The sequence below is a fragment of the Pan paniscus genome, chromosome 2 (assembly GCF_029289425.2).
Source record: "Pan paniscus chromosome 2, NHGRI_mPanPan1-v2.0_pri, whole genome shotgun sequence".
In the NCBI taxonomy this organism is placed as follows: domain Eukaryota; kingdom Metazoa; phylum Chordata; class Mammalia; order Primates; family Hominidae; genus Pan; species Pan paniscus.
Genome location: NC_085926.1, coordinates 51,187,177 through 51,214,490, shown reverse-complemented (window position 1 = coordinate 51,214,490; position 27,314 = coordinate 51,187,177). Strand labels below are relative to the sequence as shown.

Below are 27,314 nucleotides of genomic sequence, written 5' to 3'. Positions count from 1 at the left end.
TGGGCCACATAATCCAGAGTAGGTCCCTGTCCACACAGGGGTGATGTGATCAGCCGACCATTCTCCTGCCACTGGCATGCTCCATGCAAACAGTGAACAGGCTTAGGTTTTTGAGTTAAGTTTTTAAAATGACATACAAATTGTTGTTTCTACTACTATTTCAACATTCTCCTCTATTTCTGTCTTGATTTGGGAAATGATTTTGACTAATTTTACCCTTTTCCTCTGTCAAATGGGAATGATCATTCCTGTTCTATCTCACAGGGCTGCTGCCAACACACAGAAGCAAGGTTTGTACAACACCGATTTGTCTTCTACAAAGTGGGCTGCAAATGATGCCTTGTTACTCACCGCAGACTTTACCATGACTAGACTGAAGAAAAAACTCACATGCAACAGAAAAACAGCACTGAAGTCTTCATTTTCAGTGAAGAATAACAGAGGACACTTGTACTACATTGGCTTAAATCTTCCACGGCCTGAGTCTGCTGTTCTTTGTCCTATAACTTGGTACCAGGAAGTGATTGTCTAAGTTCCACACTTGACCAAAGTGTAAATATAACTTTCTGTATTAGCTCAAGGAATAAAAAGGCAGAATGGGACCTAATAACAGTTACCAAAAGTAGGCAGCTCTATGCTAGGTGGAATGACAGGAGAGGCAACATGTAGGATAGAACTAGAGGGAATAAATCTAAAATGGAGCAAGAGGGATTCAGGTCAGACACTAGCATAAATTTCTGCAATGGCTGTACAATACTGGAAGTCATTATCAAAGCACACTTTAGAGTTTTCTTCAAGAAAGAAAAAGGCAGAGAAAAAGGCTGATGGGGTGATTTTAATCCTGCTTGAAGAGAATGGGCCTCTGGATAAAGTCCACAGAGAATTATTATAGGATTATCCTCCAACCCAAATGACTGACTGGCAAGCCTTACCTTCAAGATTTCTCCATCTGCATAAAGCACATACATGGTCACTTCAATATTCTTTTGTACACTCTTTCCTCCTCTCTCGAAATCCCCCTTCTCCAGGGTTAGGTACAGGTCATTGCGGATATCACCTGCGGGGAAAGAAATGCCACATCCTTATGACTCCAGAAGCCATACTGCCCCATTTTCACAGAGAACTAGGCTAGCATTTGGATCTTCTGGGGCTTGGGTGGGTGTTCAGGGCATTCCAAGCTTGGTTAATAATGATGGACATTCTACCAGTATCAGTGCAGCAGCACCCAGGTTGGTTAGTCATGTGTTCTCTAAGTCTGAATTCTAAAGATGTTCACCACACCTTGTCAAGGGTGGAGAATCTTTCAGATTGTAGATGCTCAGACTGCTCAGTCTTTCTCCCCTCCAGGAGAATGGCTGTAATCTAAGCCTCCCAAAGAGGGAAGATTCTAGAATCAAAAGGAATAACATTTTAACATGCCTATGTCTTAACTACTAATCCCTCTTCTTTTCCCTCAAGAAGGGTTTCTCTTTTATAGATTTATACTTTTTATATGCTTTCTTTTTGTAATCCCCATCCCTTCTGAGTCTGACTAGAGGATATATTACTTTTCCTTCCTCCCGGAGGCTTTGTTCCAAATCCCATTCCCTGCTGGAGTGACAGGTAGAGGTCACTGGACTACCTGTCGCTTTTTCTTCTTTTTGTTTGCAAGTGCACTGGGAGATCACTTTCCAGAAGCATAGGTAGTAAGGCAATGAGGCAACAACCTGTTGTGCTTTTTTGCTTCCCTGTGCTCTGACCAGCCCAATTTGCCCAACTCTGTTGTTCAAGACTGGGGAAGAGAAGCTCAAACTTCAAGTCTAAAATGACCTAAGTTACATCTTCCTTTTTAGGGTGATGAGTTGAGGGGAGACAGCATTGCCTGTTCATGTATAAGAGTGTATTTAGGCTGCTCTAAATTCCTAAACCTTTAACATGACCAGTTTTATTCACATGAACTAAAGAAGGGCTTTTGACTTAAAAAAAAAAATAGTAAAAGGCTGTGGGGGCAACAAACTTCAAAGGGAGAAAATGGCAAAGGAAAATGGGTAAGACCAAAGTGAAGATGTGTTAGCAGCCTGAAGAAACCAAATGAGAGGTAATGAAACAACAGCAAAACATGCCAATTCAGAAACCAGGTAATTTTTTCTACTTCAGTTCTTAGAAACACTAGTACATTTAAATATGTTACCACCTGGAATCATAATGATAGAAGCAGGGTTTGTTTTTGGTTAGCAAGTGGGCTTTCTGGTTTGGTCAGAGATAAATGACAATGCTCTCTTTTTTGCACTGACTACCTCTCTAATAATGGAAGCATCTGAGCTTCTCTCACGCATGAAACAGGAATAGACCAGGACTGGCACATATTTGAGGATTTCAGAGTCTTCGTGACTAGTCCTTCCATTATTCAGGTCATTTTCCTATCCCAGGTATGCAATCTTGCAATCATGGTTATTTGGTTGCATAATGAAGGTTCTCAAAATACTGTGGCTAAAGTGGGTAAGAAAAGTTCATGACAAGCAATTAACTATTCCTCAAGAGCCCGAAGAACTTTCCCTAATGTGTGAAAGCCATCTTCTTTCCTAAACAAGCAACCTTGAGGTTACCATGAAGGAAGAAGAAAATGTGTTTTGAAAATCATACCAAAATGCCACTGTTGCATATGTAGGATATCCTGGAGGACCACATCTGCACAAACCCTTGGATTGGGAAGTGCCTCTGCTTTGAATTCTGATGAGTCTGGAATCTTAATCCGCTTCCTTTGGACATTGCTGCTTGGGCCCTCCTGGTACACTATTTAGAGCACTCAGGTGTACAGAGTAGATTTGGGTGGGAAAGACAGGTAGAATGAGAAAGGAAGCTCAAATTCATCAGTCTGCTACTGTCAGGACAAAGGCTGAATAAAGTCAGTCCTGAAAGTAAAATCCAAACTTAACAGAACTTTACTATGGCTTATTGCTATTTTTCTTCATTTTAACTTTCTCCTTTAAAGTCAGGTTATTGCTATTATGGTGGGATAAATCATAGTTATACCTGGAATTTCTAACAATTGAAACAGGCTTCTTATAAAAGTCTTTTAATTGCACATTAGTTTTCCTATGGAATTTAAGTAATACTTAAATTTGTAGACTGATTTAGCACAAAGTGAATAGTCTAGATTTTTTTTATTATTTATTCTAAAATTTTAATTTTTATCCTTTTCTGAGTCAAATAGTCTAGAAAATTTTAATGCTTAATCTAAAGAATAGGTGCTTCATTTAAATATTACCCTGGTTTGAACTCTCTGGAAGTTATTCTGAAAATAATCTATGAGGCTTTTAAAAGCAGTTATCTGTTGGCTACCAGCAATATTATTCTAGGTTATACAAACATTTTTAGTTTCTGTGGCTCTATACACAGGTTAATCAATAAACATGTCCTTCAAATGAAACATTTTCAAACTTTTCCTAGTTATATATTATATAAAATACTAATATAAAACTAGGTGCTGAGCATGGTGGCTCATACCTGTAATTCCTGCTATGGATTATAAGGAGGCTGAAGTGGGCACATTGTTTGAGGCTAAGAGTTCCAAACTAGCCTGGGCAACATAGTGAGGCTCTTCAAAACAAATTTTTTTAAATTAGCTAAACATGGTAGTGTACACCTGTAGTCCTAGCTACTCAGGAGGCTGAGGAGGGAGGATCGCTTGAGCCCAGGAGTTTGAGGCTGCAATGAGCTATGATCATGCCAGTGTACTTCAGCCTGGGTGACAGAGTGAGACATTGTCTTTTAAAAATAAATAAATAAATAAATAAATAAAATTAGTGTCTTAGAGATTGTTAATGACAGAATTTGATCTGTGTTGACTATATAGAGATATGCTCACAGTTTCTGGGCAGAGCATTTTAAGGTAAAATGCCAGTTTCAAAACGGAAGGATTAAGCTACATATTCCTGTAGTTTTCATTTTTTTAAAAAACAGAATGCCTTTGGTGATCATCTAGCTGAGAAAATTTATCAATACAAGTAATTGTACCCTCTGAGTTACAGACTGAAGCAGTTTATTTTCATCAGGTCTTTAGCTGCTCTTTATTTGGAGAACAGACCTGCCTAGACTAGAATTATTCTCAGTCAGGTTAGGTATTAGGCTATTGGGCTTATGGGTTGCAATTATGCGATTATGGTTTCAATTTCAAGAGTGGCAATTTGTGAAAATGAATGTTGCTGGGAGGGAGAGGCTTCCTGTCAAAATCTCTCTGGGGGATCACTTCAATCAAGCTCTCCACTAATTCTCTTGGAACCAGGAGAAAGCATAAGCAGAAGCAAATGTGAAAAGCTCCAGGGATCTAATGACCCAGGCCTGCCTGCCTGCCTTATAGATAGCCTTCCATGGTTCCCCCACTCTTCAGCTGTCCCTATTGCATGTTACGTGTTCACAAAACCTACCAGTGGGATCATGCCTCTGGGTTAAGGCTCTGCTTCCAAGAGCCTCCTGTAAACTCTGGCACCAACTGCCAGGAAATATTACCAGGAGAGAGAGGCATGAGGGCAGGCACATTACAATGAAGATGAGAAAGAGAAAGCTGGAGCAGTGGTTTTGGAGGTTAGTTTGCATACCAGTGCCTGGATGACTGTATTCGAACCACCTGGGGAACTTGTTGAAAACAGATTTCTAGCACTCACACCTTGAAATTCCAGTGGGTCTTGTGTACATATATTTTTTAAAAAATCACCAAGTGATTCTGATGTTCTTCATTATTTAACACTAGGAAACCAGAATATGGAGGTCTGCTGGGAGGACGTTGATGGAGTTTGGGTAGGAGTAGGGGACTGGGCAGCTCTTAGGCAGCATGCAGATGTGCTGAGAGGGTGAGTCTTTTCTACAAGAAGTAGGAGTAGGTATTTCTGAGGGTAGCCCTGATGACGGGCAGCCCTGACTCCCTTTGTTAAGTGCCCTCTGCTTCCTAAGGTTGGCAGGGCATCTTACAGCATCAGTAATGCCTTACATTGAGTGCTTAGTGCCTGGGTGACATCCAACAGAGTTTCTTGAATGAAGTGGAACGATTTGAGTTTTTTTTTATAAGAGGGTCTCGGAATAAAGTATCTGTCCCTTTCACAGTCTCACAGGATCTGTTGGTACAGCCGCACTCAGAAAACTGGGCACTTAGGTTTATTGGAGTTGACAAACCTTTTCTGTAAAAGACTAAATAGTAAATATTTTAGGTTTTGTTGGCCACATATGTCTCTGGCAGTTGTTCTTTGTTTTCACAACACTTTTAAAATGTAAAAGAAAAACATTCTTCACTGGCAAGAAGTACAAAAATAGGCTGTTGGCTGGATTTGGCCCATAGGCTATAGTTTACTGATACCTGGCTGGGAACGTTTATGTGTGAAGAACAGCCACACTACACTGCAACTGCACATCAAAAATACAGATTCCTGTGCACCTAGACAAACAGCTACTGGGAGAAAGCAAGGTAATGAACCTGGGGCTATGTTATTATGACAGGGATTGGCCTGGAATACTCAGAGGTGCTTATGGAGTGAGCGATCTTAAAAGTAAACAGTGCTGTTCAGCCACCAGAAATCTTAAGGGGATAGATAGGGAGCACTGTCACAGACCAGTGACAGGTCTGACCCTCTGAAGACCTGTATCCTAGTGACTCTGGAGAAACAGTTCATGATGTGTTTGCAGATTTCTTCTGAGAGTAGTCTCAGAGGTCTCCCAACCTCTGAAGTCCAGCTCAGGCACCAGAACATTTGTTAGCAAGAGAATCTCTTGCCAGATACTCCAGTACTACTTGGAATTTGGGGCCAAATGTTTCATTAGTGCTAGCCCATGTGGAATTCCATCCCAGCAGAAATAATGTGGGAAGGCCCAAACAAGTTTGGCCAGTCAAAATCTGATATGAGTTCTTTATTATATTCACATTCCTTCTGTATAAATTACTCACACTTCATATTAGGAGGCTCTGGGTTCAAGTATTTTATATATATATATATATATATATATATATATATATATATATATATATATTTTTTTTTTTTTTTTTTTTTTGAGATGGAGTCTTGCTCTGTTGCCAAGGCTGGAGTACAGCGGCACAATCTCGGCTCACTGCAACCTCCACCTACCGGGTTCAAGCGATTCTCCAGCCTCAGCCTCCTGAGTAGCTGGGATTAAAGGCTCCTGCCACCATGCCGAGCTAATTTTTGTATTTTTAGTAGAGATGGGGTTTCACCATGTTGGCCAGGCTGGTCTGGAACTCCTGACCTCAGGTGATCTGCCTGCCTCGGCCTCCCAAAGTGCTGGGATTACACACGTGAGCCACCGCGCCCTGCCCAATAATATTTAATACTATATTATTTATACCTTGTCTACTTCTAGACAGGATTAGGAGGGGTTTCTACAGATGTGCTTTCTCTTCCTTAAGATCATGTAAGATGAGAACTGACTTTCTTTCAGTACAATTGGGATGATGCCAAGCCTATGTGTTGGAAGAATAGAAGGATGTCTCCTAACAGCATACATGGAAATGTAGAGATGTTAGCTACCATTCAACTTGGATGGTTTTAGGTATGCAACCAATGGAGTAGTTCTTATTTACTTGAGGAAGAGACCAAAAGAAAAAAAAAAGGCTCTTGAGAGGACTTCTTTAGAGTACCCAGGAAAGAAGGATTCTTTCTTCTTCTTACCATGTCTTTGGTGTCACACTTCTGGTTTCCATTGCAACAAAGTCAGTGATGCTCTTTGCTCTAACAGGATGAGAAGTATGGGCATAGTGTGACATCACTATAGACAGTTTGTCCTTTCTTGAGTCAGGGATGTGATGATCTTCCAACCTCTTTTGAGACTAGATGTGATTATTCTTAAACCATCCCTTAGATACACTGCCATAGCCTCATTTGACACTCAGATTGACCAGCGCTATGAACCCACTTGTGGTAAATAATGTCATTGCTCCCCTTGAGGAAAGCTTTCTTCCAAAAACCATATCTCTGTTGGTTTGCCTTTTCATGTGAAGTATGTCCCAACAAAGCCAAAAAGAGAAGCTTTCCACCTTTCTGATTCTTTTGGCTTGGAGTAAGCACGATTCCTTTTCTTTTCAATGAATGCAACTGATCAGTCTCATACAAAAATAGTTTCCTGTATCTATACACCTTAAGCTTGTTAAGATTTTCTAGACATTCCAATATGTCCCCAGTTTCTTCATATCTTAGTGAATACTCAAAAGTAATACACAGTGTTATAGCATGGGCTGGTAGCTTTTCTTTTTATGTCTTGTCAGTTACCCAAGAAGGTGAGGCTGATGAGGATTATTAATATGTACATGATACCCCACCCCAGTATTGCAACATTCCATGAAACAAATGAAGATGAGAACAAAGCAGGCAATAAGCAGACAGAGCACACAAAAGACAGAACTTACACCCAACTATCTTCATCTCTGCATCAGAAAGAAAGGGGCAAAAATGAAGGGACAGCACAGAGAAAAACAAGAACAATTAAGACAAACACGAAAAGAAAGAAACATCACTTGAAGGTCAGTGATGAAACATGCACATTTTTGTCAGGAGTCAAAGAAAAGGACAGAGTGTGCTTCTGAGCACAAGGGGAAGAGTCAGAGGGTCCTCTAAAAGGATGCTATGCCTATATAGCTGCCTTCTAATAGATATGTCCAAAGGGGAGCAGTAATTGAGTAAAGGGAATCAAGAAGGAGAAAAACATCCATAAGCAGAGTACCCTCTATGACATGGTTCTCAAAGGAGGTTCCAGACCAGCAGCATCACCATCACTTGAGAGCTTGTGAGAGATGCAAATTGCCAGGTCCCACCACAGTCCTACTAAGTTAGAAACTCTTGGGGTGGGCCCAGAAATCTGTGTTTTATGGGCCTTGCAGGTGATTCTGAAGCACACTAAGGTTCAGCAACCACTGCTTTAGGAAAAAAACTTAGTCATCTATTAGAACAACATAATAAATCATAGATGGACTTCTTATGACAAGACAGAAAACCATTTAATATGTAATTTGGCTCATATCACCTACAATCAATGATAACCTTAGAAATTCAAGTCTTAGAAAATAGGTTAAAACATTGTACTTCCCAAAAAACCATGACAAAGCCCTTTATTTCCACTGACTACAGGGTACAGACTTTCCAGGAAAGCAAAGGAAGAGGGCCATGGCAAGTGGTGGCACATCTCTGCTGGCTTAGACATGGTCTGAAGAAGGGTACGGTCCCTTCTTGAGCAAGAGGTTTTTTGTTTTGGTTTGGTTTTGGTTTTGAGACAGATTCTGCTCTGTCACACAGGCTGGAGTGCAGTGGTATGATCTTGGCTCACTGCAACTTTTACCTCCCGAGTTTAAGCAATTCTCATGCCTCAGCCTCCTGAATATCTGAGACTACAGGTGAACGCCACCATGCCCGGCTAATTTTTGCATTTTTTTTAGAGATGGCGTCTCACCATATTGGCCAGGCTGGTCTTGAACGTCTGGCCTCAGGTGATCCACCTGCCTCGGCCTCCCAAAGTGCTAGGATTATAGGTGTGAGCCACTGTGCCTGACCGAGCAAGAGGTTTTATTTTATTTTAATTTTTTATTTGAGATGGGGTCTTGCTGTCATCCAGGCTGGAGTGCAGTGGCGCCATCTTGGCTCACTGCAACCTCCGCCTCCCAGGTTCAAGCGATTCTCCTGCCTCAGACTCCTGAGTAGCTGGGATTACAGGCGCCCACCATGACCCCCGGCTAATTTTCATATTTTTAGTAGAGATGGGGTTTCACCATGTTGGCCAGGTTGGTCTTGAATTCCTGACCTCAAGTGATCTGCCTGCCTTGGCCTCCCAAAGTGCTGGGATTACAGGTGTGAGCCACTGTGCCTGGCCTGACCTAGAGGTTTTAAATCATTCCTTTCAGGTTATACTCTTTTGGCTAACGGTTTTCTTTAAAGTTTTATTATAGCTAATTCTGACACAGGAGTTACAGAAAACAATGTTAACATCAATTTGTTTACCTGGAACACCTGGCCTGTTTGTCTTGCCTGCCCATCTTCTTAAAAAAATCAAGAAAAGGACTAAAAGTGTGCCATAGAGTTATTATTAGCTTTTGTACTTTAATAAAATGAGTTTGGAAGGAAAGAAAAAGTATCCACTGAAATATGGTGATCAACTAACAAAAGGTTACATGTTCAGTTTTTTTAAAAAATGGCTAAATTTCTCATATCTATTTGTTCTTCTATAATCTAAGATGGTACTTCCTGGTTTGGCTCCCAGAACACCAGCAGTATCACTGTTGCCTCCTGCTCATTATCATGGGTCATGAGCAGAACTGAATGGCTGTGTAGTCATGGCCTCAGTTATGGCAGAGCAGAATATCTCATGCTCACATCATCCCTGTGATATGTATGTACACTCTCATGGAAAGCAATGGTAGAATGTCAAAAAGATCTTTTTAGAAATCATATGTTAGCTACTGGTGTGGCTAGAGCCTGTCTGAACTCTCCCTTACAGCTCTGCCAGTATGCTTTGACAAGGACCTATCTGGGCCATCCTGACCAAAAAAAAAACCTTTCCAAATGAGTGTTTGATAGTTTCTGCCAAATGCTGGATAGTTTTAAAATAAGGATCACAGTTTATGAATACTTCTAATTTTTCCATTTAATTTCTCAGACTTATCATGCTATCATGGTCACAGTTACTGACATGATTTCCTTCCTTCTTATTTCTCCACGTGTTCATGGGTCAAGAAGATGAAGTTGCAATTTCTTGTAACTTGGTCACACCTGCACTGTGAGAGCTGAGGGACTGCTACAATTCAAGTAAAACACTCTCACAGATGATGGGTGGACTAGCTGCAGGTAGAGATGTGCCCAGGGTTTGAAAAAGACTCCTAAGGACTTCTTAACACAGTCACTGTTTCCCAAGACAGGCTGATCACAATGTAAAACACTCCTGCACACTTTTCCTGTTGATCCAATAGGACCTGCAGGTACAGTCCTATCACTTTGCCCAGGGACTGCAAACCTACTCTTGACAGTATATTGGGGCATATTAAGGGGGAAATGCAAGTTGCTAACAGCCCACAACCCTGGGAGTGGCCATCTGTGCAAAAGCTCTTTTCTCAGGAAGAGAATGGGTGGAAGAGGGGGCAGATTATGCAAAAGGGCTGCTCTGCCTATGAATCAGTCCTTACTTTCGGCTATAGCACTCAGTACTTCAAAGGCAGGCTCACAGCCCCACCCTGGGCCTGCCAGGACTGCCCAATATCTCTGCCTTGTGGGGAAAATCATATGATGATCCCTTAGCTGCCCGGAGGAGGGAAAACCCCCTTAACCTCAGCTTGCCTCACCAATGCTTGAAATTACATATTTCCAGAGTCATGTCTAGCTGTGTGCCAATGATATGAAGAGATGCAGAGTATCCTAAAAAACATTTCTTTCCACAGATGAGGTTTTGACAATGTAACTTAAAATCAAATTTTGCTTAAATACATTTTTGACTGAAGCTTGTTCCTTTCTAGTCTCTGATCACTTGGTTTTAATCCCAGAAGTATGTGAAGACTATCACGAAGGTAGTATCCAAATCTCAGAAAAGTTCTCAAGAGAAAGGAAGGACTTTAAGTATATCCCTTGGAATATACTCCACCACATAAGCCTAGATACCTAATTTTTAAAAGATCACCAGGTCAATTTTGGTAACTATTTATTCTTTTTTCAATTTTGGTAACTTTTTTTTTTTTTTTCATAGTCAAGAAGCCTGACTATGCTTGGGCTCTTTTCCTAATTAACAGCCCAGAAAGAGCTAAGAAAGATGTCACGACAGGATGGTAGAAGTGTCCTGTGGCAGTCATTACCCCTACAACAGCTTTCATAAGCATGAAGTCTCCCTAGCATTTAGAGAAAAACATAATTGATCTACTAGCCTACATTTCCCATCCAAAAGACTCTCCTGTGTGCATGAGTAGAAGACGAAGGCTGTGTGTAGCAGCTTGCTCTGCATTTACAGTGTCTATGGAGAGAGAATGAAGGTGACAGAAAATAAATCTGGGCATAGCCTGGAAAGTTGGAAGGCAGCTGGAACCCACCACATAGGCCTTCTCTATGCCCAGGCTACCCAACTCTTTGTGTATGTGCTGGCAAATGCTTCCAACAAGAGAATTCAGTGAACCACCATGAAGAACTCCAAGTAAGTGATATTTAAAGTGATCACAATCAGTTCAGTCTAGCCTGGTCTGGCCTGGCCCTTTACAACAAAAGCAAATAAGCTTTTAGCAAAGCATTAAAACTCAACTGAGGCCAGGTGCAGTGGCTCAAGCCTGTAATCCCAGCACTTTGGGAGGCTGAGGTCAGGAGTTCAAGACCAGTATGCCAGTACTGGATCACTTGAGGTCAGGAGTTCGAGGCCAGTCTGGCCAACATGGTGAAACCGTCTCTACAAAAATTACAAAAATTAGCCAGGTGTGGTGATGTACACGTGTAGTCGCAGCTACTTGGGAGGCTGAGGCAAGAGAATTGCTTGCACCTAGGGGGTGGAGTTTGCAGTGAGCCAAGATGGCACCACTGCACTCCATCGTGGGCAACAGAGTAAGACTGTCTCAAAACAACAAAAAAACTCAACTGAGAGGGTAGGTCCACTCCTCCTAGAATCTATCCAGATAACCAGACATTTACCCATTCTAATCTCCTTTTCCTTATTTGCATCTTCTCTGCTGATCAGGACACCTAACATCCATCTGAACCATGCCTCTACCCTTTCTTCACTCCTGATAGCCCCCTTGGCTCTGATATCCCATTTGGATCCACTTTTCCAGCCCTACCCATGTCTGCCTAATTAGAAAACAAGAACCTGATACTGACCTACTGGGACCACAGTTGAGGGTCAATGCATTCCCAATTTCTGCCCTGGATCTCCACGGGGCATTAGATGAAATGGGTGATACAATTCCTGAGAAGCTGGCCAGGTAGTGGTATATTCACAATGTCTAATGTATACTATTTGCCTGATCTATTTTTCTGATACATGAAAATGGAAATGTATCTGCTATTCCTACACATATGGGATTCACTGATACTACAGGCATATATTTTGATATATTCTTCCCCTTAAGCAGTAAGTTCTTGTGAGACAATTATATTCTAAGAAATGTGATGGGATAGTAGAGTAAAAAAACTCTCCATGAAGGTTCCATATTCACTTCTACCATCACTGCTACTTCATGGAAGACAACAAAGCCTATCTGCTGGATTGTCATGTTGCACTGGTGAATGTAATGTAGGGGCTTCTGGAAAAGAACAAATGCCTATAAGAACAAAAGGGCCATTGACTGCAGACTGCAGTAAGCAGCCTGACTTGGGATGTGGGAGATTTTAATAGCTGCAGGTCTTCTCCATAGCACAGTTCACCACCTGCTCAGGAGGGGAGCACCAGATTCCATCCTAACCCATCTTCCTTCCCAGCCCCAAGCAGTTCTGCATACCTGGCATAATGACATCAGGAAATCCCAATTTTCTTGTAATTGCCAATCCCCTATTAAATATCATGGGATTTTCTCTCCGAATCTGTTCCATGTCCCCACGAAGAAGCTGCAGAGAAATGATAAGACCTGCAAAAACAAAAGCATTTTCTTAGAACCACAGTTCTACCCTGTTATATAGTACTTGAAAAGACACAGTCACATTTTCCAGAAGAAAATGTGCAAAGTTCAGCAAAATTCTTGAGAAAAACTTTTATGCAGACAGTATAAGTTATTTTGAAGAAACATTTTGGAAAGCTAAAGAAATTTAAGTCAAAGTGACCCCAATAACCCAGAGAATTAGTCTATTAAACATAGACTGAGGTCTGGGAGATTGAGTTGTCTTTCCCTCTGTTCCCCAGCGTCCAACTAGGGTCCAGCTGGCCCTTGTGAATATTGAATGAGAGGGTTCAACTACATAAGTTGTATATTTAGGAACCTAGAGAAATCTAAAGACTAGAAACAAACATGACCAAAGAAGACCTTCAGTCAGGCCATCCCAAATATGAGAAATGAGCAAGCTAAGATGTGCTGTGTTTTATGCTAGGAGTATGCCAAAGTGTGGGAAGTAACTTTCTAGTTCAATCTTGCACTGGCTTGCAACAGAGGAGACATCACATTCTGCAAAGAAAAGAGGGTGCTTTTGTGGGACTAACTAAGCCTTGACTCCATGAGGATTTCAGATCCTCCACATGATCTTTAATCAAAACTTGGGAGTATTTGTAATATCCCCTCAAGTGAGCTGCCTTCTGGCTCACTACTTACACCCTTGGAGTTGTGCACAAAGTTAGAATCTCCTGAAATTTCCCCCTCCACACCACCCTCCTGAGGGTCCCTGCTGCAGCTACTGGCTAGAAGGCTGTAACAGTCAAGCCTGTATGGAATTAGGAAGTGTTACCTCTATAACTGTGAATGGGTTTAGCTGTTAACAGGATGAAGAATTTAGGTGTTGATCTATAGGTTGACAGGAGGCGTCCTCACTGGTCTATAAGCTTGGGAGTTAAATGCAGATGAACAATTATAGAAATGAGGGAATAAGGTGTTATGATAATGAATACAATTAGAAGAGTAGTAGCTGGAATGGAGATAGTAACAAGCAGAATTGTAAAATAAGAATGGTCTAGGAATGGGGAGGGAGGAGGGAATGGAGAAGTAGATAAAGAGAGAAGTCAGATAGAAGAGTTACAGATATTTTATTTGGCAAGAAAAGTATGCCAGTAGCCAGGAATTTGTACTCTCAGAGCTGGGCCAAGGGAGGAAATATGGTTCTACTACAGCCTGGACAGAACCTCATAATTATCTCGTTGCTTCTGCTAAACTCATGCTTTCCAAGAAACTTTGGGATTACAAACATGGTATCTCAAGTGTCATTAACACCAGGATCACAGTGCCCTGAAAAGGCAAACATACAGTATTCCAGTTGGCATTCTGGTTAGATAATCAGTGTTTAAGATTTCAACCCCTCTAAAGTAATTATCTTAAGCCTAATCACTGGTGGACTAAACTGCAATTAGTTTATGAACCTGAAAGCCTGGGAGCCAGAACCAAAACCACAATAATCTCTGTAGAGAACAGCTTGGGATATATCTGCCCTCACCTCATAACCCTAACTTATTCATCTTTGTTGTCTTTACGTAGCTATCAAATCATATCCTCTGGGTAAACAGAAATCCACTGACTTAGGAGACAGCCCAACATGAAGCAACTAGCTGGGGATGAAAGTCTCCATAATTTGAGGGGGTTGTGGTTGGAAGGCAAAAGCAAAAAAAAAAAAAAAAAAAAAAAACAACAGTGGGTGTACTCTAACCATTCTGCATTGGCAAGGGTTTAAGTACCCACTGACTGCCTTTGGTCTTTGCATTTTCTGATCAACCAAAATGGTGTACAGAAGCAAAGTGAAACTCATGAAGATGTTGACTAAAGGTGCTGAGAGTGTCACAGTTAGCTTTTGAGCTACCCAAAGGGATCCTGAAGAGCTGCTCTCTACTTCTAAACATAACAAATAAGAGAAAGCCTTCAAGTTTATGCAAGAGATCAAATGAAAAGGCATGCAAAGAATGAAAGAAATCACCAATGGAGGCTATAAAAGCTGTATGTCCTTTTGTAGAGTTGAGATCTTGGAACTTCTGGGTTTCCTTTCTAGTTCTGAAACCCTGGGTGATTGAAGCACATACCAAATAATGCTAAGGCATGATTCTGAGCACAAGAGAGCCTTCATGAATAGTTCAGTAAAGTGACCCACTCGCTCACCCAGTATGCAACACCCAGTCCCTTGGCAACACTTGATGTTCTACCTGACTATCATCTCAATGGGGCCCTCAAATCAACCCAGCCATCCTATTACTGGGTACATACCCAAAGGATTACAAATCATGCTTCTATAAAGACACATGCACACATATGTTTATTGTGGCACTATTCACAATAGCAAAGACTTGGAACCAACCCAAGTGTCCATCAATGATAGATTGGATTAAGAAAATATGGCACATATATACCATGGAATACTATGCAGCCATAAAAAAGGATGAGTTCATGTCCTTTGTAGGGACATGGATGAAGCTGGAAACCATCATTCTCAGCAAACTATCGCAAGGACAAAAAACCAAACACTGCATGTTCTCACTCATAGGTGGGAAATTGAACAGTGAGAATACTTGGACACAGGAAGGGGAACATCACACACTGGGGCCTGTTGTGGGGTTGGGGGAGGGATAGCATGAGGAGATATACCTAATGTAAATGATGAGTTAATGGGTGCAGCACACCAACATGGCACATGTATACATATGTAACAAACCTGCAGGTTGTGAACATGTACCCTAGAACTTAAAGTATAATAATAAAAAAAAATTAAAAAAAAGAAAGAAAATAACAAAGTCTATACAATTTCTCTGTTAATCTGGTCTCACTGATTACCTGACACAAGAAAACCATTTTCTTACTGAACCTCTTATTGGATTAAAGACTGACCCATAAAAAAGTAACTGGACAAATTAACACCTGTGTAAAATATTGCAGGGTACCAACTTGACTCTGTTCTTGTGCCCTACCTCCCCCACCCCTCCTTGTGGAAATGCTGGATGAGGATTAATTATATAAATTAATGTCAGCCCAAGATATGGAAATAAATTGTAGTTAACACTCATTTTAAAATAAACAGAAAACTTGTGTGTCAACTGCTTTATCTTCACTTGTCCTTAATGCTCTTCATGCTACTACTGGAACTGTTAAAAGTTCAGTTTGTAGCTACATATCCAAGGCCAACAATGGAAATGAAGAGCCACATCTATTAAAGTTCACATAGAAGAGTTGCTGCTGGATGATACATTTACTCTCAGCACTCAAACCCAATGTAGCAATTGCTTCTGCATTTTTAAATTATGTGACTTGAAGGAAAAGCACTAATGACTTCTGAAACAGAACTGCAAGGCAATGAACTGTCCACAATATCTAACAAAGATGGGTAAAAGTTTATAGCAAAGTAAACTAATTTTTAATAAAGATGTATCTTTAATTAAGCAGACTAATAAAGACCTGAAATATTCCTTGAGCAATCTATAAAATTCTCTGACACAAAGACCCCAGAGTCCAGCAGTAGAAAACTCATGCTCAGAAGCTTGGCAACTGAGTAGAAAGGCCAAAGGCCTGGAGTCTGGAGACCTGGGTTCTATCCTTGTTCAGCCACTAAGTCATTTTGCTGAGCTTCAGTTTCCTCATTTATTTAACGAGGGGGTTGAAACAGGTAATTTCCAAGGTCTCAACTAGCTTCTAACATACTTCAAAAAGCAGCAGCCTGTTCCTCCTACTGACTTTTCCACAACTACACAGAGACCACCTCTCACTACAGCCATCCTAACTGAGGCTCTCTGAAGTCTGTGGTGCCCCACAGTGAGATCTTTCTAACACTGTTTAAATGGCAAGTGTCTGTGAGTTCTAGACAAAAATCAGACACAGAATATGGCACAGTCCCTGCTCGCTCTGGGGAGCAAGACAAAACTCATCATTTTAACCTGGTGAAGCAATGGTAGAAGTTGCTCTTTCATGAACTAGTACTATCATCTCTCTTTTGAAATATTCTCTATATGTTTTAATCACATTATGTCCCAAGAACGTGTAGTCAAGGGCACCTCTTTATAAATCAAATAAGTAAATAAACCAAAGAACATGACAAATATTGATGTGAATAGTAGTTTCCCAAATTGCTAGTAACTTTCCTATATTTTCAAAACAAAATTTTATTTGTCTCTTGCTTTAGCCTAGATTTAGCACACTGCATGGAGCTACTTGGCATCCAGGCACATGTATAAGGGAATACTGTCATTTAAAAATAGTGAGAGGCTCTGTGTTATCCCCCAAACCCCCACTAGGGTTTTAGAGGAATCAAGTTGTTACAACTGAAGGTCTCAATCTTGGCAGCCTCTTGTGTGAATCTCCTCTAAGGATCCTCCTAGTTGAGTATCTGCTCACCCCAACAGAGAAAAAACAAAGTTTTCTACAACATGTACTACTCTTTAGAAACTGCTTGCCTCTCAGTGACTTTACACTGTCATTTAAGGACAACTTATAATTTCCAACAGGTCTATGAAAGTTAAAACAAAGAAGATTATGTAAAAGAGGTTATAAAATGATTTAGAGGTAAAAACTGTCAGGAGTAACCTGGTTCTGCGTAAATTAGATAGCTATCTGCAAGGGTCTATAAAGGCACATAGGCTTTTAAATAATGCTTCTAATTTAATCAAGCATTAATGAACTTAGACAACAATATAATATGTAGAACTGCACTGAGATTATATAGAAATTATTTAAACAGAGTTTTTACAGAAAGGAAGGGAAAAGGAAAAGGAGAAGTTGAGCTAAGATGAAGCTTCTTTGAAATAAAGATTTTCCATTCTAGTTTCAGAACGACTGATACTGGCAGACTAATCACTGATTCTCATTATGGTCAGTCTTTCAGGAATAGAAAGAGAAGTGTGTGATGTCTATATCTATACAGATATCTAGCTATATATAGAGAGAGGTATTTATTTGGCTGAGTATAATCTTTGTTTAGGCAAACATAGACTTCACAATGTAACAAACCCTGCAACATTTTTGCTCACTCTGGATTTGAATTGGAACTCAAGTTACCTATCAACACATATGGAACTCATTATAGAAAAAACACAAAATGTATTTTGGTCAGCAGATATTAGGGAAGGCCTCAAATTATTACAAAAAGAATGAGTAGGAAATGCCTGGGCAGGAGAAGAAATATCTGTAGGGAATACAGCAGCCAATCTACACCAACCAACATAAGTGCTGTATGAGTAGCAACTACAAATGTAACACAAAATGTTCTAGTCAGAGAAGTACCTCACCATGGCTGGCGCTGGGGGCAGAGTACTTGGCACTGGACTTTCGGATGATGTTCTCGTGGATCTGGGACCACTCACTCTCGTTGTTGCACCTGTAACAGAAGGACAGGTGTTATGGTACTCAAGTATTTTAAACACCTGGTCTGATGTTCCAATGTGTAACACTTAAGTTCAAAGGGAAAAGGATCCCTCACTTTCCTAAAGAAATGATGTTCTGTTTTACTAAATTAAACAAGGCTCATTTCCTATTAAGCAGAAAACACACACTTGGGCAAAGGATAGAAATTCTAAAATGAATCCCTACAAACATTTAATTGGCAAAATTCCTCCTCTCAGAAGTAACACTATCCCACGTGAAAAGTTGTTTCTTTTCTATCACCCATTGCATGCATGTGCACAGACATATAAACAGGCCCCAGAGGAAAGTTCCTGATAGAGGAAAAACATCTCCTCTCAAAAAGTACTACTGTTTAGAAACTGCTATGGCATTGGTTTTTTACTGTCATACAACTGTCATTATGACTGGCCCCAATGGAAAGCCCTGCTAAGCTAAAAGCAATGTTGATACTATTTGCATGAAGCTATGTTTTAACCAGACCAAGTTAAGAAAAGCTTGTGAGAGCAGTGGGCTTGATTTACCATGAAGTCTTCTGTGGTCAGGGGGAAGGAGGACTTAGCAGACAAAGCTGGATGCCTAAATGTGTAGGAATAAAGTTTCTTCCTAGGAATAAAGCTCCTTCCTTGGAACTATGGGATTGAGACAAAATAATGGAGGAGTAACAGTGCATTTCTCTCACATTCTGATGTTTTAGTGTCTTCCTTCTAAAGGTCAATTCCCGGAGAACTGCAACCACATAACCATTTGGAACAAAGTTTAGGAACAGAGACTAGGAATTCCTTATCCTAGTACAGACACCTTGATAAAACAATTGGAAAAAGATTAGGGTAATCTCTTGAAAATTCCATTTGACACTTAGGGAGTTCCCACAGCCCTGGTTCTACTCCGTCCCCTGTTGGTTAGGAAGGTATGGATCTACCTATCCCAGAAAATAGGACCCATGCAAAAAGGAGAACCCATGGAACTTTCCATGGATTACTCAGATGTGTCCAGTTCAGCATGGCCACTTCCAGGAGGAGACCCCAGTAAGAGTTATAGAATGTGCCATCCAATAGTATGAAGCATTTCAGGTCTCTAAATAAAAAGGGTTGGAATAGAGGCCACTCAGAGATAAAGGAGGTCAGTTACTAGCTTAATTAATTGTTACCCAGTCAGTGGCTCTTTGGACTCCTTGGCCATAAAAATACATCTCATTTACTCAGAGCTGTTGTGATGAATGGTTAAAGGAGGTTCTCACAGCCCAGGGCTCTGAGAATAACTTTCTGCCTATAGAATTTCTTCCAAATAAGGAAAGAGGGAAGAGTATCCTTTAAAACAATCTCTTGTGATTTAGCAACTTAGCAGGAAATTAAAAGCCTTGAAAATTACCTCCCCTACTGAATGGGGTAATTTCAGTTTTTCTCCCATAAAATACTCACTGGTACCTTGGTGGTATGGTGGAACTGGAGCTTTGTTAGTCATATCAACAGTGGCAATCTGCATTATTTCACTCACATCTACCCCTCCACCCAACACATACAATTCATTTGCTAGACAACTGACAGCCTGTTCCTGTCATTCCTCTCCCCTTGCATACCCCTTACGTATTTGTGACCTTCACAGCTCTGCCTTCAGCCCATTTCCTTCTTACCCTACAAGCCTTCCTGGGCAATCTCACCCATTCCCATAGCTTCAACCACTACCAGAGGCTGCCAAGCTCCAAAGCATTGTCTCCAGCCCAGACTCATCCTAAGCTCCTGATCTACATGGCCAAGAAAATTCATTTCTCCCCAACCTGGCTGTACCCAGAGATGCCCTCTCACTGAGAGGAACTCAGTAGTAGTTCACTATACCCTTCCAGCATTCACCATATCCTACAGATTTTGCAATCATAAAATCTCACATTTGACTTCTCCTCTTCATTGTCTTGGTTTGGTCATTATCATCTCTCTTCTGGACCAGTATAATAATCTTCTAATGGGCCTTTTACACATCTTGCTTTCCAGAATGTCAATTTGGTCATATGGCCACCCTTCTTAATGCCCGTCACAGGTTAGAGGTCGAACTTTTCAGCAAGTCATTTAAGGCAGTCTCATCAGGGTCCTCTCTGACCTCTTCAGATCTCTTTTACATTGAAAAAGCCTACAAAGACTCTACTTTATTAATTGTATTTCTTGCCTTTCCTTCCCCATCTCTCTCCTTTTTTTTTTTTTAAAGGATTCAGTTCAATATTGCCTTTTCTATGAATCCTTTCCAGCTTGCTCTATTATTCTCCATTCTCAACATCCCTACCTTAGACCTGACCACTACTTCTTTTGGGTCTTCACTGAATTCTGATTTCTAGAAGAATACCTATTATATTTTAGGGCACCTATTTGTCACTTCACTCGACTGCAAGTCCTTAGATGATAAGGACTGTGTCTTGCTAATCATCTCCACCATGTAGCAAAACTTGTAGCACATAATAAGTGCTTAATATAATATTTGTTGAACAAATAAATGGAATAATTGCCAAGGTCAATTGGTTATTTCTTATAGCTTAAATGTTGCTAATTAAAACTTTGCCATCATTCTGCATCAGAATTACATTACACTAAGGCAGATATTGAGGAAAACATTCTGCATTATGGTCATCTTATGAAATCATTACTAGATTTATCTTAAGAGGAAAACAGTAAAAGAGCAGTGAAAACAATCACATTTCTGGGGAAAGTAAAGGAAAAATGAATGGTCATATTTGTGCCTATTTGAGTCGAGGAGGATGGGAGCACCAATGGCTGGAAGTATGCTTGAAAGAAACTCCTGGTAGCTTCAAAGGAAAGATTGTTTGAAATCAAATGTCATGCAGATTCATTTGCAGATTGCCAAGAGTGAACTCTCGAAATTTTGCAGTCTACTCATGACTGGCTATAAAAAACATTTAGCTTTGCAGAACTGCCAAGTTATTGTTACAAAGGCATCAATTTACCTTCAATTACCAATGCTTCTTTTTATTCTCTTAATACAGCACTTGCTTCCAAATACTATATGCTGTTAACAATGAATTCTTTCTTTCTATCTACCTATTAACTGATCTATACAGGGTCTCACTGTCGCCCAGGCTGGAGTGTAGTGGTACAATCACTGCTCACTGCAGCCTTCACCTCCCCAGGCTCAAGTGATCCCCCTACCTCAGTCTCCAGAGCACCTGGGACCACAGGCACACACCACCATGTCGAGCTAATTTTTGTCTTTTTTTTTTTTTTGTAGAGATAAGGTTTCACCATGTTGCCCAGGCTGGTCTCAAACTCCTGAACTCAAGCGATCCTCCCGCCTTAGCCCTCAAAGTGCTAAGATCACAGTCATGAGCCACCACACCTGGGCCAATTGTTCAGTTTTTAAAATTATTCTCTTTAGTCCTAACCCCATCAAAGTCTTCATCATTTCATGCCTCTCTATCTTACTCTTCCATTCTTTTAGCAGCATCCTCGTGTTATACCTGATGTAGTTATTAAAGGCATATTTAGGTAAAATTGCTTTCTAAATCCTTAAACCTCATACTGTGGTGATAGATGTGGACTTTCTTTTTCTTTTTTTTCACTTTATTTATTTATTTATTTTTATTATTATACTTTAAGTTTTAGGGTACATGTGCACAATGTGCAGGTAAGTTACATATGAATACATGTGACATGCTGGTGCACTGCACCCACTAACTCGTCATCCAGCATTAGGTATATCTCCCAATGCTATCCCTCCCCTCTCCCCCCACCCCACAACAGTCCCTAGAGTGTGATGTTCCCTCTCCTGTGTCCATGTGTTCCCATTGTTCAATTCCCACCTATGAGTGAGAACATGCGGTGTTTGGTTTTTTGTTCTTGCGATAGTTTACTGAGAATGATGATTTCCAATTTCATCCATGTCCCTACAAAGGACAGGAACTCATCATTTTTTATGGCTGCATAGTATTCCATGGTGTATATGTGCCACATTTTCTTAATCCAGTCTACCATTGTTGGACATTTGGGTTGGTTCCAAGTCTTTGCTATTGTGAATAGTGCCGCAATAAACATACGTGTGCATGTGTCTTTATAGCAGCATGATTTATAGTCATTTGGGTATATACCCAGTAATGGGATGGCTGGATCAAATGGTATTTCTAGTTCTAGATCCCTGAGGAATCGCCACACTGACTTCCACAGTGGTTGAACTAGTTTACAGTCCCACCAACAGTGTAAAAGTATTCCTATTTCTCCACATCCTCTCCAGCACCTGTTGTTTCCTGACTTTTTAATGATTGCCATTCTAACTGGTGTGAGATGATATCTCATAGTGGTTTTGATTTGCATTTCTCTGATGGCCAGGGATGGTGAGCATTTTTTCATGTGTTTTTTGGCTGCATAAATGTCTTCTTTTGAGAAGTGTCTGTTCATATCCTTCGCCCACTTTTTGATGGGGTTGTTTTTTTCTTGTAAATTTGTTTGAGTTCATTGTAGATTCTGGATATTAGCCCTTTGTCAGATGAGTAGGTTGCGAAAATTTTCTCCCATTTTGTGGGTTGCCTGTTCACTCTGATGGTAGTTTCTTTTGCTGTGCAGAAGCTCTTTAGTTTAATTAGATCCCATTTGTCAATTTTGGCTTTTGTTGCCATTGCTTTTGGTGTTTTAGACATGAAGTCCTTGCCCATGCCTATGTCCTGATTGGTATTGCCTAGGTTTTCTTCTAGGGTTTTTATGGTTTTAGGTCTAACGTTTAAGTCTTTAATCCATCTTGAATTGATTTTTGTATAAGGTGTAAGGAAGGGATCCAGTTTCAGCTTTCTACATATTGCTAGCCAATTTTCCCAGCACCATTTATTAAATAGGGAATCCTTTCCCCATTGCTTGTTTTTGTCAGGTTTGTCAAAGATCAGAGAGTTGTAGATATGCGGAGTTATTTCTGAGGGCTCTGTTCTGTTCCATTGGTCTATATATCTGTTTTGGTACCAGTACCATGCTGTTTTGGTTACTGTAGCCTTGTAGTATAGTTTGGAGTCAGGTAGCGTGATGCCTCCAGCTTTGTTCTTTTGGCTTAGGATTGACTTGGCAAAGCAGGCTCTTTTTTGGTTCCATATGAACTTTAAAGTAGTTTTTTCCAATTCTGTGAAGAAAGTCATTGGTAGCTTGATGGGGATGGCATTGAATCTATAAATTACCTTGGGCAGTATGGCCATTTTCACAGTATTGATTCTTCCTACCCATGAGCATGGAATGTTCTTCCATTTGTTTGTATCCTCTTTAATTTCATTGAGCAGTGGTTTGTAGTTCTCCTTGAAGAGGTCCTTCACATCCCTTGTAAGGTGGATTCCTAGGTATTTTATTCTCTTTGAAGCAATTGTGAATGGGAGGTTACTCATGATTTGGCTCTCTGTTTGTCTGTTATTGGTGTATAAGAATGCTTGTGATTTTTGTACATTGATTTTGTATTCTGAGACTTTGCTGAAGTTGCTTATCAGCTTAAGGAGATTTTGGGCTGAGACAATGGGGTTTTATAGATATACAATCATGTCATCTGCAAACAGGGACAATTTGACTTCCTCTTTTCCTAATTGAATACCCTTTATTTCCTTCTCCTGCCTGATTGCCCTGGCCAGAACTTCCAACACTATGTTGAATAGGAGTGGTGAGAGAGGGCATCCCTGTCTTGTGCCAGTTTTCAAAGGGAATGCTTCCAGTTTTTGCCCATTCAATATGATATTGGCTGTGGGTTTGTGATAGATAGCTCTTATTATTTTGAGATACGTCCCATCAATACCTAATTTATTGAGAGTTTTTAGCATGAAGGGCTGTTGAATTTTGTCAAAGGCCTTTTCTGCATCTATTGAGATAATCATGTGGTTCTTTGTCTTTGGTTCTGTTTATATGCTGGATTACATTTTTTGATTTGTGTATATTGAACCAGCCTTGCATCCCAGCATGAAGCCCACTTGATCATGGTGGATAAGCTTTTTGATGTGCTGCTGGATTCGGTTCGCCAGTATTTTATTGAGGATTTCTGCATCAATGTTCATCAAGGATATTGGTCTAAAATTCTTTTTTTGTTGTGTCTCTGCCAGGCTTTGGTATCAGAATGATGCTGGCCTCATAAAATGAGTTAGGGAGGATTCCCTCTTTTTCTATTGTTTGGAATAGTTTCAGAAGGAATGGTACCAGTTCCTCCTTGTACCTCTGGTAGAATTCGGCTGTGAATCCATCTGGTCCTGGACTCTTTTTGGTTGGCAAGCTATTGATTATTGCTACAATTTCAGCTCCTGTTATTGGTCTATTCAGAGATTCAACTTCTTCCTGGTTTAGTCTTGGGAGGGTGTATGTGTCGAGGAATTTATCCATTTCTTCTAGATTTTCTAGTTTATTTGTGTAGAGGTGTTTGTGGTATTCTCTGATGGTAGTTTGTATTTCTGTGGGATCAGTGGTGATATCCCCTTTATCATTTTTTATTGCATCTATTTGATTCTTCTCTCTTTTCTTCTTTATTAGTCTTGCTAGCAGTCTAGCAATTTTGTTGATTCTTTCAAAAAACCAGCTCCTGGATTCATTAATTTTTTGAAGGGTTTTTTGTGTCTCTATCTCCTTCAGTTCTGCTCTGATTTTAGTTATTTCTTGCCTTCTGCTAGCTTTTGAATGTGTTTGCTCTTGCTTTTCTAGTTCTTTTAATTGTGATGTTAGGGTGTCAATTTTGGATCTTTCCTGCTTTCTCTTGTGGGCATTGAATGCTATAAATTTCCCTCTACACACTGCTTTAAATGCGTCCCAGAGATTCTGGCATGTTGTGTCTTTGTTCTCATTGGTTTCAAAGAACATCTTTATTTCTGCCTTCATTTCGTTATGTACCCAGTAGTCATTCAGGAGCAGGTTGTTCAGTTTCCATGTAGTTGAGCAGTTTTGAGTGAGTTTCTTAATCCTGAGTTCTAGTTTGATTGCACTGTGGTCTGAGAGACAGTTTGTTATAATTTCTGTTCTTTTACATTTGCTGAGGAGAGCTTTTCTTCCAACTATGTGGTTAATTTTGGAATAGGTGTGGTGTGGTGCTGAAAAAAATGTATATTCTGTTGATTTCGGGTGGAGAGTTCTGTAGATGTCTATTAGGTCTGCTTGGTGCAGAGCTGAGTTCAATTCCTGGGTATACTTGTTGACTTTCTGTCTCGTTGATCTGTCTAATGTTGACAGTGGGCGGTTAAAGTCTCCCATTATTAATGTGTGGGAGTCTAAGTCTCTTTGTAGGTCACTCAGGACTTGCTTTATGCATCTGGGTGCTCCTGTATTGGGTGCATATATATTTAGGATAGTTAGCTCTTCTTGTTGAATTGATCCCTTTACCATTATTGTAATGGCCTTGTCTCTTTTGATCTTTGTTGGTTTAAAGTCTGTTTTATCAGAGACTAGGATTGCAACCCCTGCCTTTTTTTGTTTTCCATTTGCTTGGTAGATCTTCCTCCATCCTTTTATTTTGAGCCTATGTGTGTCTCTGCATGTGAGATGGGTTTCCTGAATACAGCACACTGATGGGTCTTGACTCTTTATCCAATTTGCCAGTCTGTGTCTTTTAATTGGAGCATTTAGTCCATTTACATTTAAAGTTAATATTGTTATGTGTGAATTTGATCCTGTCATTATGATGTTAGCTGGTTATTTTGCTCGTTAGTTGATGCAGTTTCTTCCTAGTCTCGATGGTCTTTACATTTTGGCATGATTTTGCAGCGGCTGGTACCAGTTGTTCCTTTCCATGTTTAGTGCTTCCTTCAGGAGCTCTTTTAGGGCAGGCCTGGTGGTGACAAAATCTCTCAGCATTTGCTTGTCTGTAAAGGATTTTATTTCTCCTTCACTTATGAAGCTTAGTTTGGCTGCATATGAAATTTGTGGTTGAAAATTCTTTTCTGTAAGAATGTTGAATATTGGCCCCCACTCTCTTCTGGCTTGTAGAGTTTCTGCCAAGAGATCTGCTGTTAGTCTGATGGGCTTCCCTTTGTGGGTAACCCGACCTTTCTCTCTGGCTGCCCTTAACATTTTTTCCTTCATTTCAACTTTGGTGAATCTGACAATTATGTGTCTTGGAGTTGCTCTTCTCGAGGAGAATCTTTGTGGCGTTCTCTGTCTATTTCCTGAATCTGAAAGTTGGCCTGCCTTGCTAGATTGGGGAAGTTCTCCTGGATAATATTCTGCAGAGTGTTTTCCCGCTTGGTTCCATTCTCCCCGTCACTTTCAGGTACACCAATCAGACGTAGATTTGGTCTTTTCACATAGTCCCATATTTCTTGGAGGCTTTGTTTCTTTTTACTCTTTTTTCTCTAAACTTCCCTTCTCGCTTCATTTCATTCATTTCATCTTCCATCACTGAGACCCTTTCTTCCAGTTGATCGCATCGGCTCCTGAGGCTTCTGCATTCTTCACGTTGTTCTCGAGCCTTGGCTTTCAGCTCCATCAGCTCCTTTAAGCACTTCTCTGTATTGGTTATTCTAGTTATACATTCGTCTAAATTTTTTTCAAAGTTTTTAACTTCTTTGCCTTTGGTTTGAATTTCCTTCTGTAGCTCGTAGTTTGATTGTCTGAAGCCTTCTTCTCTCAACTCGTCAAAGTCATTCTCCAACCAGCTTTGTTCCATTGCTGGTGAGGAACTGCGATCCTTTGAAGGAGGAGAGGTGCTCTGCTTTTTAGAGTTTCCAGTTTTTCTGCTCTGTTTTTTCCCCATCTTTGTGGTTTTATCTACTTTTGGTCTTTGATGATGGTGATGTACAGATGGGTTTTTGGTGTGGATGTCCTTTCTGTTTGTTAGTTTTCCTTCTAACAGACAGGACCCTCAGCTGCAGGTCTGTTGGAGTTTGCTAGAGGTCCACTCCAGACCCTGTTTGCCTGGGTATCAGCATCGGTGTCTGCAGAACAGTGGTTTTTCGTGAACCGCGAATGCTGCTGTCTGATCGTTCTTCTGGAAGTTTTGTCTCAGAGGAGTACTCGGCCGTGTGAGGTGTCAGTCTGCCCCTACTAGGGGATGCCTCCCAGTTAGGCTGCTCAGGGGTCAGGGACCCACTTGAGGAGGCAGTCTGCCCGTTCTCAGATCTCCAGCTGCCTGCTGGGAGAACCACTGCTCTCTTCAAAGCTGTCAGACAGGGACATTTAAGTCTGCAGAGGTTACTGCTGTGTTTTTGTTTGTCTGTGCCCTGCCCCCAGAGGTGGAGCCTACAGACGCAGGCAGGCCTCCTTGAGCTGTGGTGGGCTCCACCCAGTTCGAGCTTCTTGGCTGCTTTGTTTACTTACACAAGCCTGGGCAATGGCGGGCGCCCCTCCCCCAGCCTCGCTGCCACCTTGCAGTTTGATCTCAGACTGCTGTGCTAGCAATCAGCGAGACTCCGTGGGTGTAGGACCCTCCGAGCCAGGTGCAGGAT

At 40.7% G+C, this 27,314-nt stretch overlaps 1 protein-coding gene across 9 annotated transcripts in view; it reads right to left on the bottom strand.

Moving 5' to 3' along the window:
• The window catches only part of DOCK3 (dedicator of cytokinesis 3), a 711,442-nt gene that overhangs the window by 154,627 nt on the left and 529,501 nt on the right, over positions 1-27,314 (bottom strand). For all 9 annotated transcript variants that reach the window (XM_057301776.2, XM_055109993.3, XM_034956564.4 and 6 more), the window contains exons 13-15: positions 17,827-17,915; positions 12,431-12,556; positions 933-1,057 (exon numbers count right to left, since the gene is read on the bottom strand). In XM_057301776.2, the coding sequence (XP_057157759.1) occupies positions 933-1,057; positions 12,431-12,556; positions 17,827-17,915 (340 nt within the window). The remainder of the gene's footprint in view (positions 1-932; positions 1,058-12,430; positions 12,557-17,826; positions 17,916-27,314) is intronic.